The following is a 22,485-nucleotide window of genomic DNA, read 5'->3' as shown; positions in this document are numbered from 1 at the left end:
CCCTGGTGCTAGCCGTGGCTGGGATTCGTACTCAGACAGTCACCCCTGGCGTTAGCCGTGGCTGGGATTCGTACTCACATAGTCACCCCCTGGCGTTAGCCGTGGCTGGGATTCGTACTCAAGACAGTCACCCCTGACGTTAGCCGTGGCTGGGATTCGTACTCAGACAGTCACCCCTGGCGTTAGCCGTGGCTGGGATTCGTACTCAAGACAGTCACCCCTGGTGCTAGCCGTGGCTGGGATTCGTACTCAGACAGTCACCCCTGACGTTAGCCGTGGCTGGGATTCGTACTCAGACAGTCATCCCTGACGTTAGCCGTGGCTGGGATTCGTACTCAGACAGTCACCCCTGGCGTTAGCCGTGGCTGGGATTCGTACTCAGACAGTCACCCCTGGTGCTAGCCGTGGCTGGGATTCGTACTCAGACAGTCACCCCCTGGTGCTAGCCGTGGCTGGGATTCGTACTCAGACAGTCACCCCTGGCGCTAGCCGTGGCTGGGATTCGTACTCGGATCGATGGGGTTCATAGCGCGGCTCGCTAAACGGCGTGGAGGAGTAGGCCAAGCGTATCCCTGTAGGAGGGGCGATCTCCGGAGCTGTCTATGAGAGTGAGCGGACATCGTGTGACGATTTGGCTTTCGCGGGTTTAACGACATTCATATGTTCTCGATCTAACCCAACAAAAACCTCTGTTATGGACTGTGTTACGAGTTGACATTATTATTATTATTATTGCTATGGGACCGTTTTTCCAGTATCAAAGATGATGACAAATAATTAGACGTTTTACCCCTTTCTGCCAATGTGACAGGTGTCCACGTGTCCACGTGTCCACGTGTCCACGTGTCCACGTGTTCACTTGTCCACGTGTTCACGTGTCCACGTGTTCACGTGTCCACATGTTCACGTGTCCACGTGTCCACGTGTTCACGTGTCCACGTGTCCACGTGTCCACGTGTTCACGTGTCCACGTGTCCACGTGTCCAGCCTGCACGTTTCACCACACGCACGTGGGGCTACTGCAGAGTTCATGCCTTGCCAAAGGTCTCCCATGTGACACCTCCTGTTATATTGCCAGGAAGGGAGAGAAACATTTTCTTACTCATCATCATCATCATTATAGTAATTATCATAACAATTATTATTATTATTATAATTATTCTGCATGTTCCCTTCTGAGGCCACGTGAGGCGTTGTTGACGGTGGCGTTGGGAGGGAGAGGAGGGGGGAGGGATGTAGAGGTGGGAGGGAGGGGAGGGAGGGAGGGGAGGGAGGGGAGGGTGGGGGAGGGAGGGGAGGGTGGGGGAGGGAGGGGGAGGGTGGGAGGGAGGGGAGGGTGGGAGGGAGGGAGGGTGGGAGGGAGGGAGGGGAGGGTGGGGGAGGGTGGGGGAGGGATGAAGAGGTGGGAGGGGAGAGTGGGGGAGGGATTAAGAGGTGGGAGGGATGAAGAGGTGGGAGGGGAGGGTGGGGGAGGGATGAAGAGGTGGGAGGGGAGGGTGGGGAAGGGATGAAGAGGTGGGAGGGATGAAGAGGTGGGAGGGGAGGGTGGAGGAGGGACGAAGAGGTGGGAGGGGAGGGTGGGGAAGGGATGAAGAGGTGGGAGGGATGAAGAGGTGGGAGGGGAGGGTGGGGGAGGGATGAAGAGGTGGGAGGGGAGGGTGGAGCAGCGTCGCTCACCGCCCCTTGAAGAAGGCGACGTAGAAGATGGTGGTGTACGAGTTGACGAACTTGAGCAGAAACGATTTGAAGATCAATCGCTCCTCAAACTCCTTGTCAGTCTTGGGCACCTCTGTGTGTGTGCGTTATTGAGTGTGCGCGTGTGTACGTTAGTGTGTGGATGTGTGTATTAATTGCATGTCCGTGTGTGTGAGTGTGAGAGTGTGTGAGTGTGTGAGTGTGAGAGTGTGTGAGTGTGTGTGAGTGAGTGTGTGTGCGTGTGTGCGTGTGTGTGTGAGTGAGTGTGTGTGAGTGTGTGTGCGCGTGTGTGTGCGAGTGTGTGTGCGAGTGTGTGCGAGTGTGCGAGTGTGAGTGTGTGTGTGAGTGTTACAGGCAGAGATCACGACCGATAATTAAATGAGGGAATGAGCAATGCACTGGTGTACCAGGTTAGGTACACACAAAGACAAAGCTCCCCCCCCCCCCTGTATAACCTTAACAAACTGTTGGGGCAAGTGCTGTTAGCGAGTAGCACTGTGCCACACGAGGGGGTGGGTGGCCAGCACCACGCCCGGCCGCCTTTGTCTCCCCAGTGACGATGTTTAAATATCGAACCAAATACTCATTTTCAGGCTGGGGTCTACCTCGGGGAGGCCCAGGGCAAGTTCACACACGCGCAGTACACTGCCAACTCGGCACGCGCGCAGGTGCCAGGCTAGGTGCACGTACGCCATACGCACACACGCGCGCACACGCCGGGGTGCCAGGCTAGGTGCACCGTACCCACCGATCTGCGTGAGCCAGCGTGCCACGGAGCCATAGATCTCGTCCAGGATGAGGATGATGATGAGGTTGATGACGACGGCGGTCGAGGTGACGATGACGCGGTTGTTGGCGCGCTGGTACGCGTTTGTGCTCACGGCCAGCGCCGCCGACACCGAGATGCGGTACACAATGAGCGCAAACACGATCGCAAACGTCAGCCCGATCTGCAAACGCGCACGCACACGCGTGTCACACGCATGTTACACGCGCGTGTCACATACGCGCGTTACATGTGTGTGACATCAGCCCGATCTGCAAAGCGCAAGGTGTGAGTAGGTGTGTGTATGGGTATGTGTGTGTGTGTGTATGTGTGTATGTGTATAGGTGTGTGTGTGTGTATGGTGCTGTTTTCTGTCCGTCTGCTACAGCAGTTGTGTAGGGAATTCCAGCAAGACCTACATCTCTGCTTTATTGACCTGGTCAAGGCCTATGGTACCATCAGTAGGCCTGGGCTCTGGGTTGTTCTTTGTGCTCTTGGAGTCCCTGACCCTCTGCTCACGATCATTAAGGACCTTCATGATGGTGAGCGGGCCCGGGTAAAACTACGTGGCCGGGAGTCACAGCCATTCCCTGTACACCTTGGGGTGCGACAGGGATGTCCTCTGGCTCCCACATTATTCAACATCTATTTTGACCACGTAGTTCGTGAAGCCTTCAATAGCTGTACCGGGGGAATCTCCATATGGTACAGATATAATGGGAGGCTGATCGATGCCCGGGTGCGGTCAAGGGATGGCTCCATATTGCTCAACCACGTTATGTATGCCGATGATTTGGTAATAGCTGCTCATTCAGAGGAGGAGTTGGAGACGCTGCTGCTGAGACTGGAGCGTGCCACTAAGAGGTGGGGCCTTACCATCAGCCCCACCAAAACTAAACACCTGCCTAGGTATTTTGTACCATCGGACACTTCACCCTCACAACTCCCAATCGGTGATGGGGCAGTTGTGGAGAGAGTGAAGAGTTTCCCATACCTGGGCAGTGTGCTTATGACCGGTTCCAGTTTAACAGCAGAGGTCTCACTCCGAATCAGTCGAGTGGAAATATCTTTTCATCGGTTGCGTAACGCTGTGTGGAAGCTACCTGGTCTGTCGCTCCGCACTAAGCTTCAGGTCTTCTCGGCCACGGTCATTCCCTCCCTTCTCTACGCTTGCAAAACGTGGACCCCCCTAATGGAACATCTTCGCCGGTTAGAAACATTTAGGCTAGCCTGCCTACGCTCCATCCTGGGTTTAACCAGGTTGGATTGTGTGAGGAGCTCACAAATCCTTGAAAGATCTGGGCAAGGTCCCATCGGTGAGCTCCTCCGGCAGGCAAGGCTGCGTTGGCTGGGTCATGCAGCCCGCATGCCCAGCCACCGCATGCCAAAACAGCTTTTGTTCGGCCGGATCGAGGGGGTTAAACGGGCGCAGCATGGGTTAGAGAAGAGATGGAGTGATGTGGTACAGGAGGACGTGGAGCTGAGTGGACTTGCCGATGACTGGTACCAGCGGTGTCAAGATCGGCCTCTGTGGAGGAGGCTCGTGAAGTATGCTAATGGGCAGTTGGAGGCGGAGGAGCGACACTCACAACAACGTGCGGAGCGCCGGGTGGCTAAAGCACAGAAAATTGGCACAGTAGGGGGCACAGGTGGTCCATCAGCCAGTCATCTCAGTCAGTCGACCCGTGGCACCTGGGTCTGCCCCGTGACATCCTGCCAGCGGGCGTTCGACACTTCACGTGGCCTCAAGGTGCATATGGCCTCAAGGTGTACATGGCCTCAAGGTGCACATGGCCTGGCACAAGCGTCTTGGTGACGTCACCGCCACTTAGTGGCGAATGGCGGTTGTTGTTGTTGTTGTTGTGTATAGGTATGTGTGTGGGTACGAGTAGGCGGGTACCATGAAGAGGATAGAGGAGAAGTTGATGGCGTAGCTGGGAAGTCGATCTCTCCACGTCAGCTTCAGCTCCTCGTCCTGTCCACACACGTGGGCAAGCAGACGCATGCACACACACACGCACACACACATGGCCAGGCACGCACGCGCAGACACACACACGCAGACACGGGCAGATGCACACACACACACACGGGCACAGACACACACACACGGGCACAGACACACACACACACACGGGCACAGACACACACGCGCAGACACACAGACACACACGGGCACACACACAGACACACACACCCACAGACACACACACCACACACACAGACACACACAGACACACACAGACACACACGCAGACACAGACACACACGGGCACACACACAGACACACACACACACAGACACACACGGGCACACACACAGACACACACACACCACACACACACACGCTATTGAGGCTCGCGATCATTGGCCGCGAGCCGTGCCGGTCGCCGCTCGGCGTTGGTCAGTGCTGCGGCAGCGCCTGTGGTGGCTGCCAGGGGTCACGGGGGTCACGGGGTCGTCACGGGGGTCACCACGGGGTCGTCACGGGGGTCACCACGGGGTCGTCACGGGGGTCGTGACATGCAACAGCAAAACACGCGAGCGGAACAGCTGCGATGTGGACGCTTGCAACAACAACAAAAAGACAAAGGCGCAGCCCTGCAATTGCTGGCTCCACGCCACAGATGGCGGATGGGACCGTGGGAGGAGGGGGAGGGGTTAATTGGCCTACTCTTCCACGCCCGCTCTTCTTATACACGAGACTCAACCCGCGGTCTCTAAAGTTAAATATAAAACACATCGACTTAATCCCCACACTTTACCCCACCGTCACACGCACGTGACCTGCCAATCATCGCCCGTGACCTGCCAATCATCACCCGATCCGTGGTGGAACCAATCACACTGCTGCTGGGTGGGTGGGCGGGGCTGGGTGGGAGGGTTGGGGGGAGGGAGGGGAATCTCGCCCCCCCCTTCCCCATTGTTTAAAATGCCGCGCCTGGAGATTGAATCGGATGGCAAAGGGCTCAGAGGGCCGACCTCTTGACCTGTTGACCTCTTGGTCATGTGACGACGGGGACCAATTGTGAGCGCTCGCGGTACACGCGGGCCACAGGGAGATCGACCGCGCCCCTCCTCATCCGAATGACGCGCAACTCAAATGCAAACGTGAAGCAATTTATTTTACGCAAACGATACGCAAATGATACGCTCATTTCGTCAGCAGTGTCACGCTCAGGCGGACCGAGGGAACTCAACGATGCAAACGAACAATGGCGACGGAACAATACAAACGAGCGGGAGGGAGGGAGCGAGGAGGCGCGGACGGACGACGTGGACACAGCAGCCGCTGTCATGCACGCACGGAGAGCTCCACCTCGTCGCCATCGTCGTCATCGTCGTCATGACAATGGTGATTACGGCGCTGATTTACAGGGCCGGATGGTCAAGTTGATGATAAAAGTTACGACGGTCAATGACGAAAGTGGCAATGATGACTCCAATGGTGATTATGATGATGAAGATATTGACAAGGATGACGATGATGCAATTGACACCGACAAGAACTGTGGCAGCGATGATGACGACGATGATAGCGATGATGACGACGATGACAATGATGATGACGACGATGGCAGCAATGACAGCGATGATGACGACGATGATGGTGGTGACCATGGTGACCATGGTAATAGTGGTAACGATAAACTATGATGAAGATCACTCGACTTTGAGCTACGTAGCTTTTTTTCAGAAGCGACCTGGCCACAGACGATAGCTCAACGGAGCGGCTTGTCACCCATCACCATCACGTGTGTGTGGAAATGTATAGCAGCAGCCCAATTCTCTAAACGCGCGGCGATGTTGATGACGAATGGAAGTAAACGAACCGGAGGACGACCCGGAGACAAATCCACGCAGTGACCACGGGGAGAGAGGAAGAAACGCAAACTCCAAGTGTACAGCAGCAGCAGCAGCAGGCGTCAGGGTCGGGATCGAAGCCACGACCTCCCGCATACCAGGCGAGGGAGTTAACATCTCACCACCGCGGTTATCACGATGAACTACGACGATGATGATGAGGATGACGATGATGATGAGGATGACGGCGATGACAAACATCAGGTGACGAACGGTCAAGGGCTCTGAAAGCAACGGCATCGACGCCGTCGCCGCCGCCGCCGCCGCCGCCGACGAGGAGGAGGAGGAGGAAGCAGTCACAATAGAAGGCACTGGGCACGGCGGGGAAGGTAGCGATGGGTACGGCCACGAGCGAGTACCAGGATTCCCCCGGCCAGGGCCGACTGCACCCTAGCCTTCCACAGATTAGCCACGACGCTCGGCTGGTCCAGGGCCCTCTGGGAGCATGGGAGGGATGGGGGGCAACAAGCGTGAAAGTCGCACCACAAAGACAAAGATCCCCCACGTAGCCTCAACAGACTGTAGGGGGGCGAGCGCTGTGAGCGAGTGGCGCCTACGGACGGGCTGCACGGCGCACGACGGGGGTGGTCTGTGGCCAACACCACACACAGACACACAGACACACACACACAGACACACACAGACACACACAGACACACACAGACACACACAGACACACACACAGACACACACACACAGACACACACAGACACACACAGACACACACAGACACACACACACAGACACACACACACACAGACACACACACAGACACACACAGACACACACAGACACACACAGACACACACAGACACACACAGACACACACACAGACACAGACACACACGCACAGATCTCCCGCCGTGATTTAAGAGGCACCGCAAGGGGGGGGGGGGGGTTCCTAGAGGTTCATCATCGCGGATCTCTCTCCCTGCCGTCATCTCTCCTCTCCCTTACCCTGTCAAGGGCCATTGCCTAAAACGTCAGACTACCTTCATACAAGCTGCAACCAGTGTCATTGTGCCATCAGGTTGTTGTTGGTGGTGGTGTGTACGAAGCTGCTGCTGCTGCTGCACGTGGCTACTGTGATCTAGCACTGCTGTGGAGGCAGCAGCAGCAGCAAGGGTTGGTGAATCACTCGCAGATGGGCGGTGGAACTCCCTTCCCCAACCCGTGGGTGGAAGGAGGAAGGCGGAACAGCAAAGTGTGTGGACCAATCTCCATCTGTCACAAACGAGGGTTTTCCCCGGCTGCTCCGGTTTTCTTCCCGCACGTGTTACACCCACTCACGAATTGGCTGACAACAATGCTCACTATATTGAGAGAGGATCGCAGAGCTCGGGCAATTGTTGGTCACGCCGGCCTAGCTGCTGCTGCTCCTGCTTTACTTTATATTTTTTTACTTGCCAGGTAAGGCTCACTGAGCTGTTGTAGCTCTTTTTTCAAAAGCGGCCTGGCCATCACAAATGACAGCCTCAACGAAGTGACGGCTTATCATCATCATCATCACGTGGACGTTTACAGCAGAAGCCAAACTCTCTAAGCGCGTGACGTTGATTCTAAATGTGGAGGGGAAAAACCGGAGGACCCGGAGACAAAGTCCACGCAGTGAGCACGAGGAGAGAGACACGCAGACTCAGAATACGGAGCGGGCATCGTCAGGGTCGGGATCGGACTCCGAGCTCCTGCGGTGTGCTGTGGTCGGTCCCCCAGCGACTGCTCAGTGACTGCTCAGCGAGCATCGCAAACAACACCAAGACACGGAACAAACTTCCATGGCGGTTAGCTCTCCGAGGGTCGTTAGTCAGAGGTCATGGCCAGAGGTCATGGCCAGAGGACACAGCTAGAGGTCATGTTAGAGGTCAAGGCCAGAGGACACAGCTAGAGGTCATGTTAGAGGTCACGGCCAGAGATCACGGCTTGAAGTCACGGGCAGAGGTCATGGCTAGAGTACACAGCTAGAGGTGATGTTAGAGGTCAAGGCCAGAGGACACAGCTAGAGGTCATGTTAGAGGTCACGGCCAGAGATCACGGCTTGAAGTCACGGGCAGAGGTCATGGCTAGAGTACACAGCTAGAGGTCATGTTAGAGGTCATGTTAGAGGTCACAGTCAGAGATCACGGTTAGAAGTCACGGGCAGAGGTCATGGCTAGAGGTTATGACCAGAGATCGCGGCTATAGCCCATGGCTAAGGGTGACGGACAGAGGTCAAGGCCAGAGGTCACGGCCAGAAGTCACGGCCAGAAGTTACGGCCAGAGGTCACGGCCAGAGGTCACGGCCAGAGGTGAGAGGCGTGTCCCTCACCTGCTCCTGTCGCTTGTTGAAGTCGCTTTGCATTTTCTTGTCGAGGAGTTTGGCTTCGTACTCGGGGCGAGGGTGGTCCTGCACACACACGCGGACAGCACACGCGTGTGTCACACGTGTGTGTGTGTGTAGGGGGGGGGTCACAGACATGCATGGAGTGGGGGGTGTGGGTGGACAAGGGAGAGAGAGAGGTGTGACGTGCTGGGGGTGAGAGCATGGGAGGGGAGTGGCCGCATGGCTAGCCGTGAGGGGTCAGGGGTGAGTGGTGAGGGGTGAGCGGTGAGCGGTGAGGAGTTAGGGGTGAGCCGTGAGGGGTGAGCGGTGAGGGGCTGGGGGTGAGCCGTGAGGGGTGAGCGGTGCGGGGTGAGCAGTGAGAGGTGAGGCGTTGGGGGCGAGGCGTTGGGGGCGAGGCGTTGGGGGCGAGGCGTTGGGGGCGAGGCGTTGGGGGCGAGGCTAGGCCAGAGTTTGCCGTCTGTTCTCGTCGTGTTCGCCGTGACGCGCAGATCGACTCGGCACGCACTGCACGCGCCTGATGATGACCAAACGCCGCTGAGAGCCAAAACGTATCCCGGGTCAGACCGGAATGCTGCTCCGGGGTTTGCCAGAGCGTTTGGACGAAACCGAAACTCTGGAACAGGAGTGCTTGATCATTATTATTGTTAGGCATTATTCTTCAATCCATAATTTTTTGAAATTCGATTTTCGTTGAATAAATGTTTTATTTTTTTTAACTCGCATATATTTTCCTTCTTCATTGTCATCTTTTATCCAAGTTCATTGATTCATTTTCCAGACGCGGATTTTTCCTTCCGGGATATCGCGGTCGCGAGGGGTCGGGGAATTCTGGCGGTGGGCGGCCGGGCGCTCGCTTCTGGTTTCAGATTCGCGTGCCGGGAAGCCGTCGATTTTGACTTCACTCCACCCCGGCACCAATTTCTTTTGCCGGCAAACGAAAACCTTCTGGCGACTCCGCAAATTGCAAGGCCGAGGAGTGAACGTGGCCCAACGCCCACGCCTAGCCAATGGGAAGCCACCAGGGGCCGCCGGGGAGGGGGGGCGGGGTTGGGGGGGGGTTTGGTCATTTGGCCAATCAGGGAATCAGGACTGGGCCCATCTCCCAACTCTGACCAGGAGGAGCCCCAATTGGACCCGAACCCTAACCGCAACAACCCCCCCCCCGTCCACGTTCGCCGTCGGCATCCGCATCCACGCCGCTGTGGTGTGACGCGGTGACGGGAGACACGGGGACGGGAGACACGGGGACACACAGCGGGGCATGCGGGGAGAGGAGAGGTAGGGAGAGCGAGAGAGAGACAAGGAGAGAGAGAGAGAGAGACAAACCTTGACCAACTCCTGTAGCAGCCGGGTGCAGCAGAAAACGAGAGGCAAAAAAAGACAGACAGAGGTTACGGCACCGCAACACCCACGGCACCGCCGCCGCCGCCACCTACGGCAGCCTCCAGGGCAACGAGAGTGACGCCCCGGAGCACGGAAAGGAGGGATAGGAACCCAAAAACATCTCCCAGAAGCAGCAGCAGCAGCGGCGGCGACACGGCCAATCAGCTGGAGCGCAGCGCTGATGGTGACCGGCGGGCGTGTGTGTGCATGTGCGTGCGTGCGAGGAGCGGTGGCACGGTAGGGGGCACAGGTGGTGCATCTGCCAGTCATCTCAGTCGGTCAACTCCACGGGTCTGTCCCGTGACCTCCCGCCAGCAAGTCTACGACACTTCACGTGGCCTCAAAGTGCAACCGGGCCCGGCACAGGCGTCGCCATCACTTGGTGGCGCACGGCGCTCGTGTTGGTGTGGCAGTGCACCGGTCAGCGCTGCACTACTAAGCCGGCGACCCGGGTTCGATTCCCGCTCACGGCCACAACAACCAGTGACGATTACATGAACTGGTCATGGGCCTACCCAAAGGCGACTCGGCCACAAATGAGTACATGGTGCAGTGTATGAACTTTGCCACTGGGGAGACAAAGGCGGCCGGGCGTGGTGCTGGGCACCCACCTCCCTCCTGTACTGTGCCAGCCTTCATAGGTGCTGCTCGCTAACAGCACTTGCCCCGACAGCCTGTTAAGGCTATACGGGGGACCTCTGTCTTTGTATTCTTTACGTAAGTGTGTGCGTGTATTATTATGTAAGTGCATGCATGACGTTATCCAAGTGGATCATTCTTTCGAAGTCGCCTAGCTCGGCACCCTGCCACAGAGCGATCCCTCGCGGCGGGGGCTGGCAGAACGATCGCCGCTCACGCACCGAGCAACAGAGGAGGCAGAGTGACGGAGCGCAAGTCTGCACCGAGTCCGGAATGAGTCCGGGCAAAGACCGGGCCGAGCCCGGAATGAGTCCATAACAGAGTCCATAACAGAGTCCATAACAGAGTCTTTAACAGAGTCCATAACAGAGCCCATAACAGAGTCTTTAACAGAGTCCGGACTGAGCCCGGACCGAGTCTGTGCATCTGTGCGTGGTGTCGATGAGTTTGTCCGTGCGTGTCTCCGTAACTTGCCGTGGATCTCCATATCTGCCCGTTTCCCTGTGTCCCTGTATCTCTGTGTCTCCGTATGTGGGCCCATATATCCCCACATCTTCCTGTGTGTCCCTGTGTCTCCCAACATGACCCGGCATCTCCCGATGTCTTCGTATGCCCCCCCCCCCGTGTCTCCCACCCGTCCCCCCACCCCCCGTCTACTCCCCCCGGTGTCTCCCCCCCGGTGTCTCCCCCCCGGTGTCTCCCCCCCGGTGTCTCCCCCCCGTGTCTCCCCCCCGTGTCTCCCCACACGTCTCCTTACCTCCTCGTCCTCCAGCCCTGTGAGGTCCCAGCTGTAGTCCAGCCTCATCTGTCGCCTCTTCCAATGCTCCAGAAAGGTGGTGGCTGCACGCGGGGGAGAGACACGTGGGGGGAGATACGTGGGGGGAGACACGTGGGGGGAGATACGTGGGGGGAGACACGTGGGGGGAGACACGTGTGGGGGGAGACACGTGGGGAGAGACACGTGGGAAGAGACACGTGGGGGGAGACACGTGTGGGGAGAGACACGGGGACACAAACACCCATCAGTCTGACCCACACACTCCCGTACACTCACACACTCACTCGTGAGCCCATTCACTCACCAGCTCGCTCGCTCGTCCACCCACCCACCCATCAACCTATTCACCCACCAGCTCTCGCTCACAGACCCATCCAGCCACACACCCACGAACCTATTCATCTACTAGCCCGCTCGCGCACCCACCCACCCACCCACCACGTACCCCACAGCGCCATGAAGATGGCATAGAAGACAGTGGCGGGGTTGTCGAAGAGGTGGCTGGCTCGTGCAGTGCCACACACGGTGCTCAGGCGCCAGTAGTTGCAGGCACGGTCGCACAGGGGGCACATCGTGAAATTATTGCGGTCGTCACACATCTCCATGCTGCCGGGGGGAAGGGGGAGCGACACGCACGCACGCACGCCGCTGTACAAAGGCAAAGATCCCCCGCGTAGCCTCGACGGACCGTCGGGGAAAAGGTAATGCCGCTCGACCGATTCAGTTGCGCTCGTTCCACCCGAACGCATCCGCCGCACGGGATGCGTCAGCCACCTGGGAATGTTCTCGTCGATGGTGGCGCACCCGTACAGGAAGACGATGACGCCGATGAGCGACGCCGGGATGAGCAGCTCCGTGTAGACCCCGAGCCACGCAAAGTACAGCCCAATCTTCTCCCCAAAGTACTTCCTGAGTCGGGGATGGGCGGCGGGAGGGGATGGGGGGCAGGCGTGGAAGATGGGTTATCGTGGTTGTCGTCCTTCCCCCGCGCCTACGATTAGCACGGTTGGCTACGCACGGTGCGGAAGAAGTCCAGGCGCCTGCGTGCGTGCGTGGTTATTAAAACTCGTTAATTGGCTACGCTGCTGCTGCTGCTGTTGCTCTTCATTAGTTGTGAGCGGATGGCAGTGGGGGTGGTGGTAATGATATGATGGTGGTGGGGGTGATGATGACGATGGCAGGGGTGATGATGATGATGGTGGGGGTGATGATGATGATGGGAGGGGTGATGATGATGATGATGGCGGGGGTGATGATGATGATGATGGCGGGGGTGATGATGATGATGGCAGGGGTGATGATGATGATGGTGGACACTACGCTGCTGCTGCTGCTGCACGTGGCAGCCCGTGATCCAGCACTGTGAAGGCAGCCAGCGAGGGTTGGTGGACCACTCACAGATGGACTGTGGAACTCCCTCCTCTACCCGTGGGTGGCATCGAGGAGGAGCTGTACCACCCCTGGCTCTGCCAGGAGAAGGCGCTACAGCAAAAGTGTGGACTAGTCTCCATCTGTTCCATTTGTGCGGGGATAGAGCGTCCCCCCTCGCACAACCGTGGGGTGTCTCCGGGTGCTCCGGGTTCCTCCCGCGTGCATCAATGCTCATTAACTGGTCGCAATCCCGCAACCGGTTTATACCGGTTACCGGTTATCCCGGTTAACTAAAAACCCATTTTTTTTTACTACCCCAGTGAACGTCTCGGTGACTGTCCGTGCCTCTGCGAAGGGAGCGGCGGCGCAGCGGTTAGCGCACCGCACACTCCCGGACCCCGTCGGGCCGGGGTTCAAAAATCCCCGCAACCGGTGGACGGACATCCGAACGGGTCGCTGGGCTTCCCCCTAGATCCACTCGGCCTCAAACGAGCACCCGGTGCGGCGTGGTAATAAACATCGGCGCTGGGGGAAAGACAAAGACGTGCGGGCGTGACCCGGCCACGCATCCGTTGCGCTCACACCACCCCATTCCGCGCGGGCTACACGGGGGGGGTGGTGGACCTTTGTCTGTGTGCGTGTACCGGTCTCACCTGATGAGCTCGATGGGCTGGTACTTGTAGAAGACTCCGTAGCTCGCCCATTCACTGTGCAGCAGCTGCCGGAGGGGAACAGCGGTGGAAAACCTCAACACCAAACGCCCGTGTGTGCACATGCGCACACACACACACACAATGACAAAGGTCCCCCCCGTATAGCCTTTAACAGGCAGCTGGGGAAAGTTCCTTTCAGCGAGTATCACCCTATGAAGGCCGGCACAGCGAACGAGGGGGTGGGTGGCCAGCACCACGCCCGGCCGCCTTTGTCTCCCTAGTGGCGGTGTTCATTACACCACCGCACAAGTGAGGCGGAGTCGACCTAGGGAAGGCCCAGGACCGGTTCAGATAATCCTCACCGGTGTTGGCCGTGAGTGAGAACCGAACCCGGGTGGCCAAGTTCGTAGTGCAGCGCGCAGACATACACACACACGCGCGCAGACATACACACACACAGACATACACACACACACGCAGACACACACACACGCAGACACACACACACACGCGCCAGACACACACACACACGCGCAGAAACACACACACATGCAGACACACACACACACGCAGACACACACACACGCAGACACACACACACGCAGACACACACACACGCAGACACACACGCAGACACACGCGCGCAGACATACACACACACGCAGACACACACGCAGACACACGCAGACACACACACACACACGCAGACACACACACACGCAGACACACACACACACGCACACACACACAGACACACACACACACACGCACACACACAGACACACACACACACGCACACACACAGACACACACACACACAGACACACACACACGCACACACACACAGACACACACACACGCACACACACACAGACACACACACACGCACACACACACAGACACACACACACACGCGTGCACGCGAACTGCCATTATAGCCACACCGATAGACGAGTCAGTGCCCTGTATTGCGAGTGGAATAATGATCGGCCATGCTGGGGTTCAGGCTTAGGGCTAATGCATCAGAGCAGCAGTCTGGGCTGCTCTGCAGGTAGGAGGGAGGGGAGGGAGCGAGGGAGGGGGTGGGGAGTAGGGGGAGGGAGGGAGGGAGGGGAGGGAGGGAGGGAGACTAATCTCCATCCGTTCCATATGGCACTACACCCCACTGTTGGCGGCATAAGGCACTACCACTGGAGTGCCAGGAGGCAGAACTGTACGGTGAATGGCTTTCAGGGAGTCATCGTCCGAGGCGACTTTTGTTGCAGAACATTTATTTATTTCGGATCGATTTTTTTTGGGTGCAATAATCTTCTATAGCGCATTTAGCTTTGTCTCTGTCTCTGATCTCCGTCTGGCTCTCTTTGCTCCGATTGCAGACAAACTATCCTCAGCGCTTGAAAGTATATGTCCATCTTTTTTCTTCCTTCTATATAGGCGAAAGTGCGATGCAGAGCCACGCTCACCTTACGATCGTTGGACTCCAGGCCTTCGTCGTCGTGTTCATCGCCCTGAAAACCACGAGCACAGCCGCCAAGCGGAGATGGAGCAGCTTCGAAGCAGAATCATGGGGCTGACGGACACGGAGGTCGAAGGTCGAGAGATGGACCTCTATGACCTCACGTTGTGACCCCCACCCCTCCCACCTCTCCCCCACCTCTCCCACTTCCCCCCCACCTCTCCCACCCCTCCCACCCCACACTGCCCCAACACCCCTCCCACTCCCACCCCTCCCACCTCTCCCCCCACCCCTCCCACCCACCCCACACTGCCTCCCCCCCACCTCTCCCACCCCTCACCCCTCCCACCCCACACGGCCCCCACCCCACACTGCCCCAACACCCCTCCCACCTCCACCCCCACCCCTCCCACCCCCCTCCCACCCCCACCCCTCCCACCCCCCTCCCACCTCCACCCCCACCCCTCCCACCCACCCACCCCCCTCCTCCCACCCCACCCTCCGAGTCGTCATCTCCCTCCCTCCTCCCACCTCACCACCCCCCTCCTCCCACCCCACCCTCCGAGTCGTCCCCTCCCCCCCTGTGGCTCTCCGCGATCTCCGTGTCGTGTCAGACTCGTGTCGTGTCAGACTCACGTCGTGCAGGGGGTAGGCAGCGTCGTACACGTCATTCGCCAGCAGGCTGTTGACGCCTGCGGGCGACGGCGAAGGGAGCGTCACGACACTCGGACAAACATTAACACGCGGACGGCGTCACGCGTCGTACCACGTCTCGTACGGCGTGACGTACGTCACGACACGCGGGCGCGACAACAACACGTGTATTGTGTCATACAACAACAACAACAACACGTGTATTGTGTCATACAACAACAACAACAACACGTGTATTGTGTCATACAACAACAACACGTGTATTGTGTCATACAACAACAACACGTGTATTGTGTCATACAACAACAACACGTGTATTGTGTCATACAACAACAACAACACGTGTATTGTGTCATACAACAACGACAACACGTGTATTGTGTCATACAACAACGACAACACGTGTATTGTGTCATACAACAACGACAACAACACGTGTATTGTGTCATACAACAACGACGACAACAACAACCGCCATTCGCCACTAAGTGGTGGTGACGTCACCACGGCGCTTGTGCCAGGCTAGGTGCAGGCCACGTGAAGTGTCGAACGCCCAGCTGGCAGCAGTTCAAGCGGCAGACCCAGCAGGTGCCACGGGTCGACTGACAGAGATAAGCGGCTGATGCACCACCTGTACCCCCCCCCCTACTGTGGCAACTTGCTGTGCTTTAGCCACCCGGCGCTCCGCTCGTTGTTGTGAGCGTCGCTCCTCCGCCCTCCGTTGTTGTTGGAGGGCGACTGCCTTCAACTGCCCAGTAGCGTCCTTCACAAGCCTCCTCCTCCACAGAGGCCGATCTTGACACCGCTGGTACCAGTCATCGGCAGGTCCACTCAGCTCCACGTCCTCCTGTACCACATCACTCCATCTCTTCTCTAGCCCGTGCCGTGCCCGTTTAACCCCCTCTATGCAGCCAAACAAAAGCTGTTTAGGCATGCGGTGGCTGGGCATGTGGGCTACATGGCCCAGCCAATGCAGCCTTGCTATAATAATAATAATAACACAGCACACACGTGGACAATCGCATCACACCATGCGCATCACAACAAAGACAGATCCCCCGTATAGCCTTCAACAGACAGTTGGAGCAAGTGCTGTTAGCAAGTAACAGCGTCAACGAAGACCCCCCCACCACCCCCACCACCCCCCCCACCACCCCCCCCACCACCCCCCCACCACCCCAACCACCCCACCACCACCCCACCACCACCCCCCCACCACTACCCCCCCCCCCAGCTGAATGAACAGAGGGGATAGACGGTTCGGGCACTCACCCATGCTGTACTTGGCCTTGTTGCACGTGGTCCTCTTGAGAATCTCGTGCACCTGATTGGTTGGGGGGAGGCGTGGGGGGCGGGGTGCGGGGGGCGGGGGGAAGGGATGTCAGAGGGGAGGAGGAGGAAGAAGAGGGGTGAGGGGGAGAGACGCCATGGCGATATTCAAAGCCACAACTAAACTGTGGTGCAGTCAACGCCCAATTATCTGCGCTAATTGGGGTGTGGTTGGGAAGATGGAGGGGAGGGGGGGAGGGGGCGGGTGAAGGGAGGGGAGGGGGGAGCAGTGGGGAGGGAGGGGGGGTATGGGCGCAGGGGGGCGCAGGGGCCCGCCCCCCCCGATGAAAACAAAACAAACCGGGACGCGGAAAACACCGAGCACGTGCGTCACATCAGCAGCGTCAAGCGGCCGCCTCCGTGTCACTCCGCTAGCGCTACTGCCGCCGGTTCGCCTCGCCCCCCCCCACCACCCCCACTGCCCCCCACCGTGAACTTTTGCCAACGGCGAGGAACTGGCCAGGAGGGTGCTGCTGCCCACCGCTACTCCTCGCGCCCACCGCCACACCTCGCGCCCACCGCCACACCTCACGCCCACCGCTACACCTCGTGCCCACCGCCACACCTCGCGCCCACCGCCACACCTCACGCCCACCGCTACACCTCGTGCCCACCGCCACACCTCACGCCCACCGCCACACCTCGCGCCCACCGCCACACCTCGCGCCCACCGCCACACCTCGCGCCCACCGCTACACCTCGTGCCCGCCGCCACACCTCGCACCCACCGCTACACCTCGCGCCCGCCGCTACTCCTCATGCTCACCGCCACACCTCACGCCCACCGCCACACCTCGCGCCCACCGCTACACCTCGCGCCCGCCGCTACACCTCGCGCCCGCCGCTACACCTCGTGCCCGCCGCCACACCTCGCGCCCACCGCCACACCTCGCGCCCACCGCTACTCCTCATGCCCACCGCCACACCTCGCGCCCACCGCCACACCTCGCGCCCACCGCCACACCTCGCGCCCGCCGCCACACCTCGTGCCCGCCGCCACACCTCGCGCCCACCGCCACACCTCGCGCCCGCCGCTACACCCCGCGCTCGCCGCTACACCTCGCGCCCGCCGCTACACCTCGCGCCCACCGCTACACCTCGGGGAGACCCCAGAGAAGGCCCACCGGCTACACTGATCGACACTCAGGGGTCTCGCTCCTCGACTCGCCTGCCTTGGTTAGCGTCCGCGAGATGGTCATTGGCGGAGGCCTCACGTGGCCTGCATTGCGTCTGTTCGCTGCTACCCACGAGACTTTGCATGTGCCCGGTATTTTCATCCTCGCACCCGTGGGGTGCTTACAGTACACACACCAGTAGAAACATTCACAATAAAGACGAAGATCCCCCCGGATAGCCTAGCAGGTGCTCATTTGAGGCTGAGTCAACCAAGGGGAGGCCCAGGACCGGTTCATAAAATCGGCACTGGAGCGGCCGAGAGCGGGAATCGAACCCGGGTCTCCAGGTTCGCAGCGCGCTAACCGCTACACCACCGCTCCCCAAAGACAAAGACCCCCCGTATAGCCTTAAGAGCCTGTAGGGGCAAGTGCTGTTATAGAGCATCTATAAAGGCCGGCACGGCACACGAGGGGGTAGGTGGCCAACACTACGCCAGGCCGACTGTCTCCCTAGTGGCGATGTTTACACACCGTACCAGGGACTCATTTGAGGCCGAGTCGACCTAGGGGAGGCCCGGGACCGGTTCAGAAAATCATCACCGGTGTTGGCCGAGGGCGGGAAACGAACCGGGTTCGTAGCGCTGCGCGCCAACCACTACCACTCCCCACACACACAACGACACACAACCACACACACACACCTACTTCATACACGCACACACAACTCAACTGGGATAAGACTTGGCAACATCGCCCTCCTGAGCCTTGAGACTCTTTCTTTCCTGCCTCCTACACACAAAGCGTGTTGACCACTTCTCGTGCGCTGGACTGCCCCTGCCACAGGCACGGCGAGTGGACAGGCGTGCGCGTGCGTGTCCCTGTGTGTCTGGGGAGTGGTGGTGCAGTGGTTAGCGCACTGCGCTACGAACCCGGCAGTTCGATTCCCGCTCCCAGCCACCACCAACACCGGTGACGATTGTCTGAACTGGTCCAGGGCCTCGCCTAGGTCGACTAGGCCTCATACGAGCACCTGGTGCGGTGTGTAGTAAACATCGCCACTGGGGAGACAAAGGCGGCCGCGCATGGTGCTGGCCACCCACCCCTTCGTGTGCCACAGCGCCGGCCTTCATTAGCCGCTGCTAGTCGCTAACGGCACTTGCCCCCAACAGTCTGAAGACTACACGGGGGATCTTTGTCTTTGTAAGTGTGTGCGCAGGTACCCATAGCAACCTCCCTTAGTAACCGTCTTCCCTCTCCCTCACCTACCACCCACTCTCACGAACACTCCACACTCACCTTTTCCGTTATAACAACAGCAACGCACCGTACGCACAACAACAGAGCTTTCAAACGTGCATGTACAAGGAAGTGGAGGTTGCCTGCTAGGCTGCGAATTTGTGTTTCAATAGATGGTGATGTTTAGTCAAGCTGCAGCATCACCAGCGGCAATGATATCACCATTACTCTCTACCTACTAACAAAGGCACAGATCCCCTGTACAGCCTTAACAGACTGTAAGGGCAAGTGCTGTTAGCCAGACACACCGATGAATGGGTGGCATGGCAAACGAGGGGGTGGGTGGTCAGTGGCGATGTTTACCACACACTTCACCAGGTACGCATTTGAGGCCGAGTAATCCTAGGGGAAGCCCAGGAACGGTTCAGATGATCGTCACCGGTGTTGGCCGTGAGCGGGTATCGAACTTGGGTCGCGCTAACCGCTGCACTACCGCTCCCCGCACACGGGACACAGAGGCACACAAAGACAAAGATCCCCCGTGTAGCCTTTAACAAACTGTCTGGGAGCGAGTGCTGTTCGCGAGTAGCGACACCTATGAAGGCCGGAATGGTACACACGAGGGGACATGTCACCATGCGAAGAGAAATATCATCGTACAAATGTCGATAAGCTAAAGGATTAATGGAGCCCTCCCTCCCCCTCGCCTCGCCGGAGGGTCGACTCACGATGCGACTGCGAGTGGCGCTGTTGAAGAACGTGTCCTTGTCTGTGATGTTGAACCTGCAGGTCGGGGAGGCGGAGGGGGAGACGCAGAGAGACAAGGACGAGTTCGTTAGACACGCGCGTATCCCCGTGACCTCCTGCTCCGCGTGGTCTCGGGGTCCCCGTGGTCTCAGGGTCCCCGTGGTCTCAGGGTCCCCGTGGTCTCAGGGTCCCCGTGGTCTCAGGGTCCACGTGGTCTCACAAGCGAGTGAGCGAGCATCTCACCTGCGAGCGAGTGACTCACACGAGCGAGTGAGTGAGCAAGCAATCGAGCAGGTGACTCGCAGGAGCGAGCGAGTGAGCGGGCGGGCGACTCGCAGGAGCGAGCGAGCGACCAGGCGAGCGGGCGACTTACAGGAGCGAGCGAGCGGGCGACTCACATGTGTTGCTTCTCGCGGGAGAAGGGGAAGGAGAGGTGCTTGACGAGGCTGCTCTGCGTCTCGGGCACGCGGGGCAGCAGGCCGCGTGTCACCTTGTGCCACACGGCCGCTGCCTTGTGCAGCACGCCTGACGCCGGCTTGATCTCGTACACCTGGGGGGGGGGGGGGGTGCAGTCACATGGGCAGGCAGCAGCAGTCACGATCAGTCACAGGGGCATTCACTTGGAGAAAGTCACGGGGGCATTCACTTGGAGAAAGTCACGGGCGGGCAGCAGCAGCAGCAGCTGTCACGGGGGCGGCAGTCACGGATGGATTCCAGGCGGTGCTTTAAAAACGCCAAACGGCCAGCGAGCGGACACAGCGACGATTGACGGTCGGTGGCACTGCATGAGAGCTATTAGCGCTTTACACACATACATATATACATAACAACAAAGATCATGACCTGTGCCAATGCGATTGGGACGTGCAGCCGTGACGCACGCTGCACGCACGCACCGCTGGAACGGACCCCGCTAATCTCTCTCTCTCCGTCCCCGATCGGCGGTGGAATGTCAACCAAATTCCACCGCGAATCGTGCACGCGAAACCAGATTTACTGGAGCGGTAATGCCGGCACACCGGCGCACGCGCGTGGCGCAGCGTCGTAACCGGATCGCTGTCCACGACCCTTTAACGAGTGTTGGCCACGATCCAGGATCTGGAGAGTGAGCGTCACCACACGGTGGTCCGGGTGGGTTGGGTGGCTGGGTAAGTGGCTGGGTGAGTGGCTGGGTGAGTGGCTAGGTGGTTGGATGGGTGGGTGGCTGGCTGGCTGGCTGGGTGGCTGGGTGGGTGGCTGGGTGGGTGGCTGGGTGAGTGGCGAGGTGGTTGGCTGGGTGAGTGGCTGGGTAGCTGGGTGGGTGGGTTGCTGGGTGAGTAGGTTGCTGGGTGAGTGGCGAGGTGGTTGGCTCGGTGGGTGGGTTGGCTGGGTGGGTGGGTGGCTGCGTGGGTGGCTGTCTGGCTGGCTGGCCGGGTGAGTGAGTGGGTGGGTTGCTGGGTGCTGACGATCCATGAGGTCACCCAACACACCGGCTGCTGCCTGGCCCCACGGGGGAGCCACATGCGCCATCGAGGTCGCTCGAAGACACCCGAAGCATGCGCACGGAACCTCAAACACCGAAGATACCATCACCACCCTGGCGCGAACCGTGGCGGACGCCCGGGGTGGGAGCTGAGAGGGCCGGGGATGGCGGCTGACGGCCGTCTACTGCCGGGCTTGCGTCAGGGCAATCGATGAAGAGGGGCCACTGGATAGTCGCCACCGTGGCGAGGAGATGTTAACTCCCTCGCCTGGTATGCAGAAGGTCGTGGGTTCCATCCCGACCCTGACGCCTGCTGCTGTGTATTTGAAGTTTGCATTTCTCTCTCTCTCCCCGTGGCCGCGTGGATTTTTCTCCGGCTCCTCCAGTTTTTCCTTCCACATTTAGAATCAACGTCACGCGTTTCAAGTATTTGGCTGCTGTACATTTCCACGTGATGATGATGATGAGCCACTTCGTTGCGCTATCAACTGTGATGGCCTGGTAACTTCTGAAAAAGAGCTAAATAGCTCAGTGGGGCCTTACCTGGTAAAATAAAAACAATTTGTCTAAACATCTTCTGGGTTCTTTCGGTAAAGTCACGTAGAATGGAGATAAAATAATAAAAATAATAATAACAGAATAAAATTCTCACGGCGTTTCGGCCACAACGCAAGTAGCCTTCCTCCTTGGGTTGTGGCCGAAACGTCGTGAGAATTTTATTCTGTTATTATTTGTATTATTTTATTTCCATTCACGAAAGCTTTAAATCGAAATGTAATTGTCTAAACAGTTTAGTTAAAATGGCACGGAGAGCTTCACTGTGAGGTTCTCTGAGACCCGGCCTCTATGTTTCAAGCGAAGGAAGATGTTCCTTTAAAAAGGGTCCACGTTTCACAAGCAGACAGAAGGTCGAGAAGATCCCAGAGCTTCGTGTGGAGCGACAGGCCAGCAGGTAGCTTCACCACAGCAGCGTTACGCAGCCGATTAGGGGGGTCCACGTTTCGCAAGCGTAGAGAA

At 58.5% G+C, this 22,485-nt stretch overlaps 1 protein-coding gene across 5 annotated transcripts in view; it reads right to left on the bottom strand.

The window, feature by feature from the left end:
- Positions 1-22,485, bottom strand: part of LOC116956436 (anoctamin-1) — a 177,592-nt gene that overhangs the window by 16,060 nt on the left and 139,047 nt on the right. For 2 of the 5 annotated variants that reach the window (XM_076054340.1, XM_076054343.1), the window contains 15 exons: positions 20,405-20,556; positions 19,988-20,042; positions 16,852-16,903; positions 15,562-15,617; positions 14,933-14,977; positions 13,470-13,534; positions 12,220-12,354; positions 11,891-12,051; positions 11,425-11,507; positions 9,972-9,983; positions 8,631-8,708; positions 6,685-6,762; positions 4,362-4,436; positions 2,444-2,645; positions 1,678-1,789 (listed from right to left, as the gene is read on the bottom strand). In XM_076054340.1, the coding sequence (XP_075910455.1) occupies positions 1,678-1,789; positions 2,444-2,645; positions 4,362-4,436; positions 6,685-6,762; positions 8,631-8,708; positions 9,972-9,983; positions 11,425-11,507; positions 11,891-12,051; positions 12,220-12,354; positions 13,470-13,534; positions 14,933-14,977; positions 15,562-15,617; positions 16,852-16,903; positions 19,988-20,042; positions 20,405-20,556 (1,361 nt within the window). The remainder of the gene's footprint in view (positions 1-1,677; positions 1,790-2,443; positions 2,646-4,361; positions 4,437-6,684; positions 6,763-8,630; positions 8,709-9,971; positions 9,984-11,424; positions 11,508-11,890; positions 12,052-12,219; positions 12,355-13,469; positions 13,535-14,932; positions 14,978-15,561; positions 15,618-16,851; positions 16,904-19,987; positions 20,043-20,404; positions 20,557-22,485) is intronic. The other 3 variants (XM_076054342.1, XM_076054344.1, XM_076054341.1) reach the window with 2 other exon arrangements.

Source organism: Petromyzon marinus, chromosome 65, assembly GCF_048934315.1.
Source record: "Petromyzon marinus isolate PM22_M1 ecotype Great Lakes invasive population chromosome 65, UKy_Petmar_22M1.pri1.0, whole genome shotgun sequence".
Taxonomy (NCBI): Eukaryota; Metazoa; Chordata; class Hyperoartia; order Petromyzontiformes; family Petromyzontidae; genus Petromyzon; species Petromyzon marinus.
This window is presented reverse-complemented; position numbering and strand designations above follow the sequence as displayed.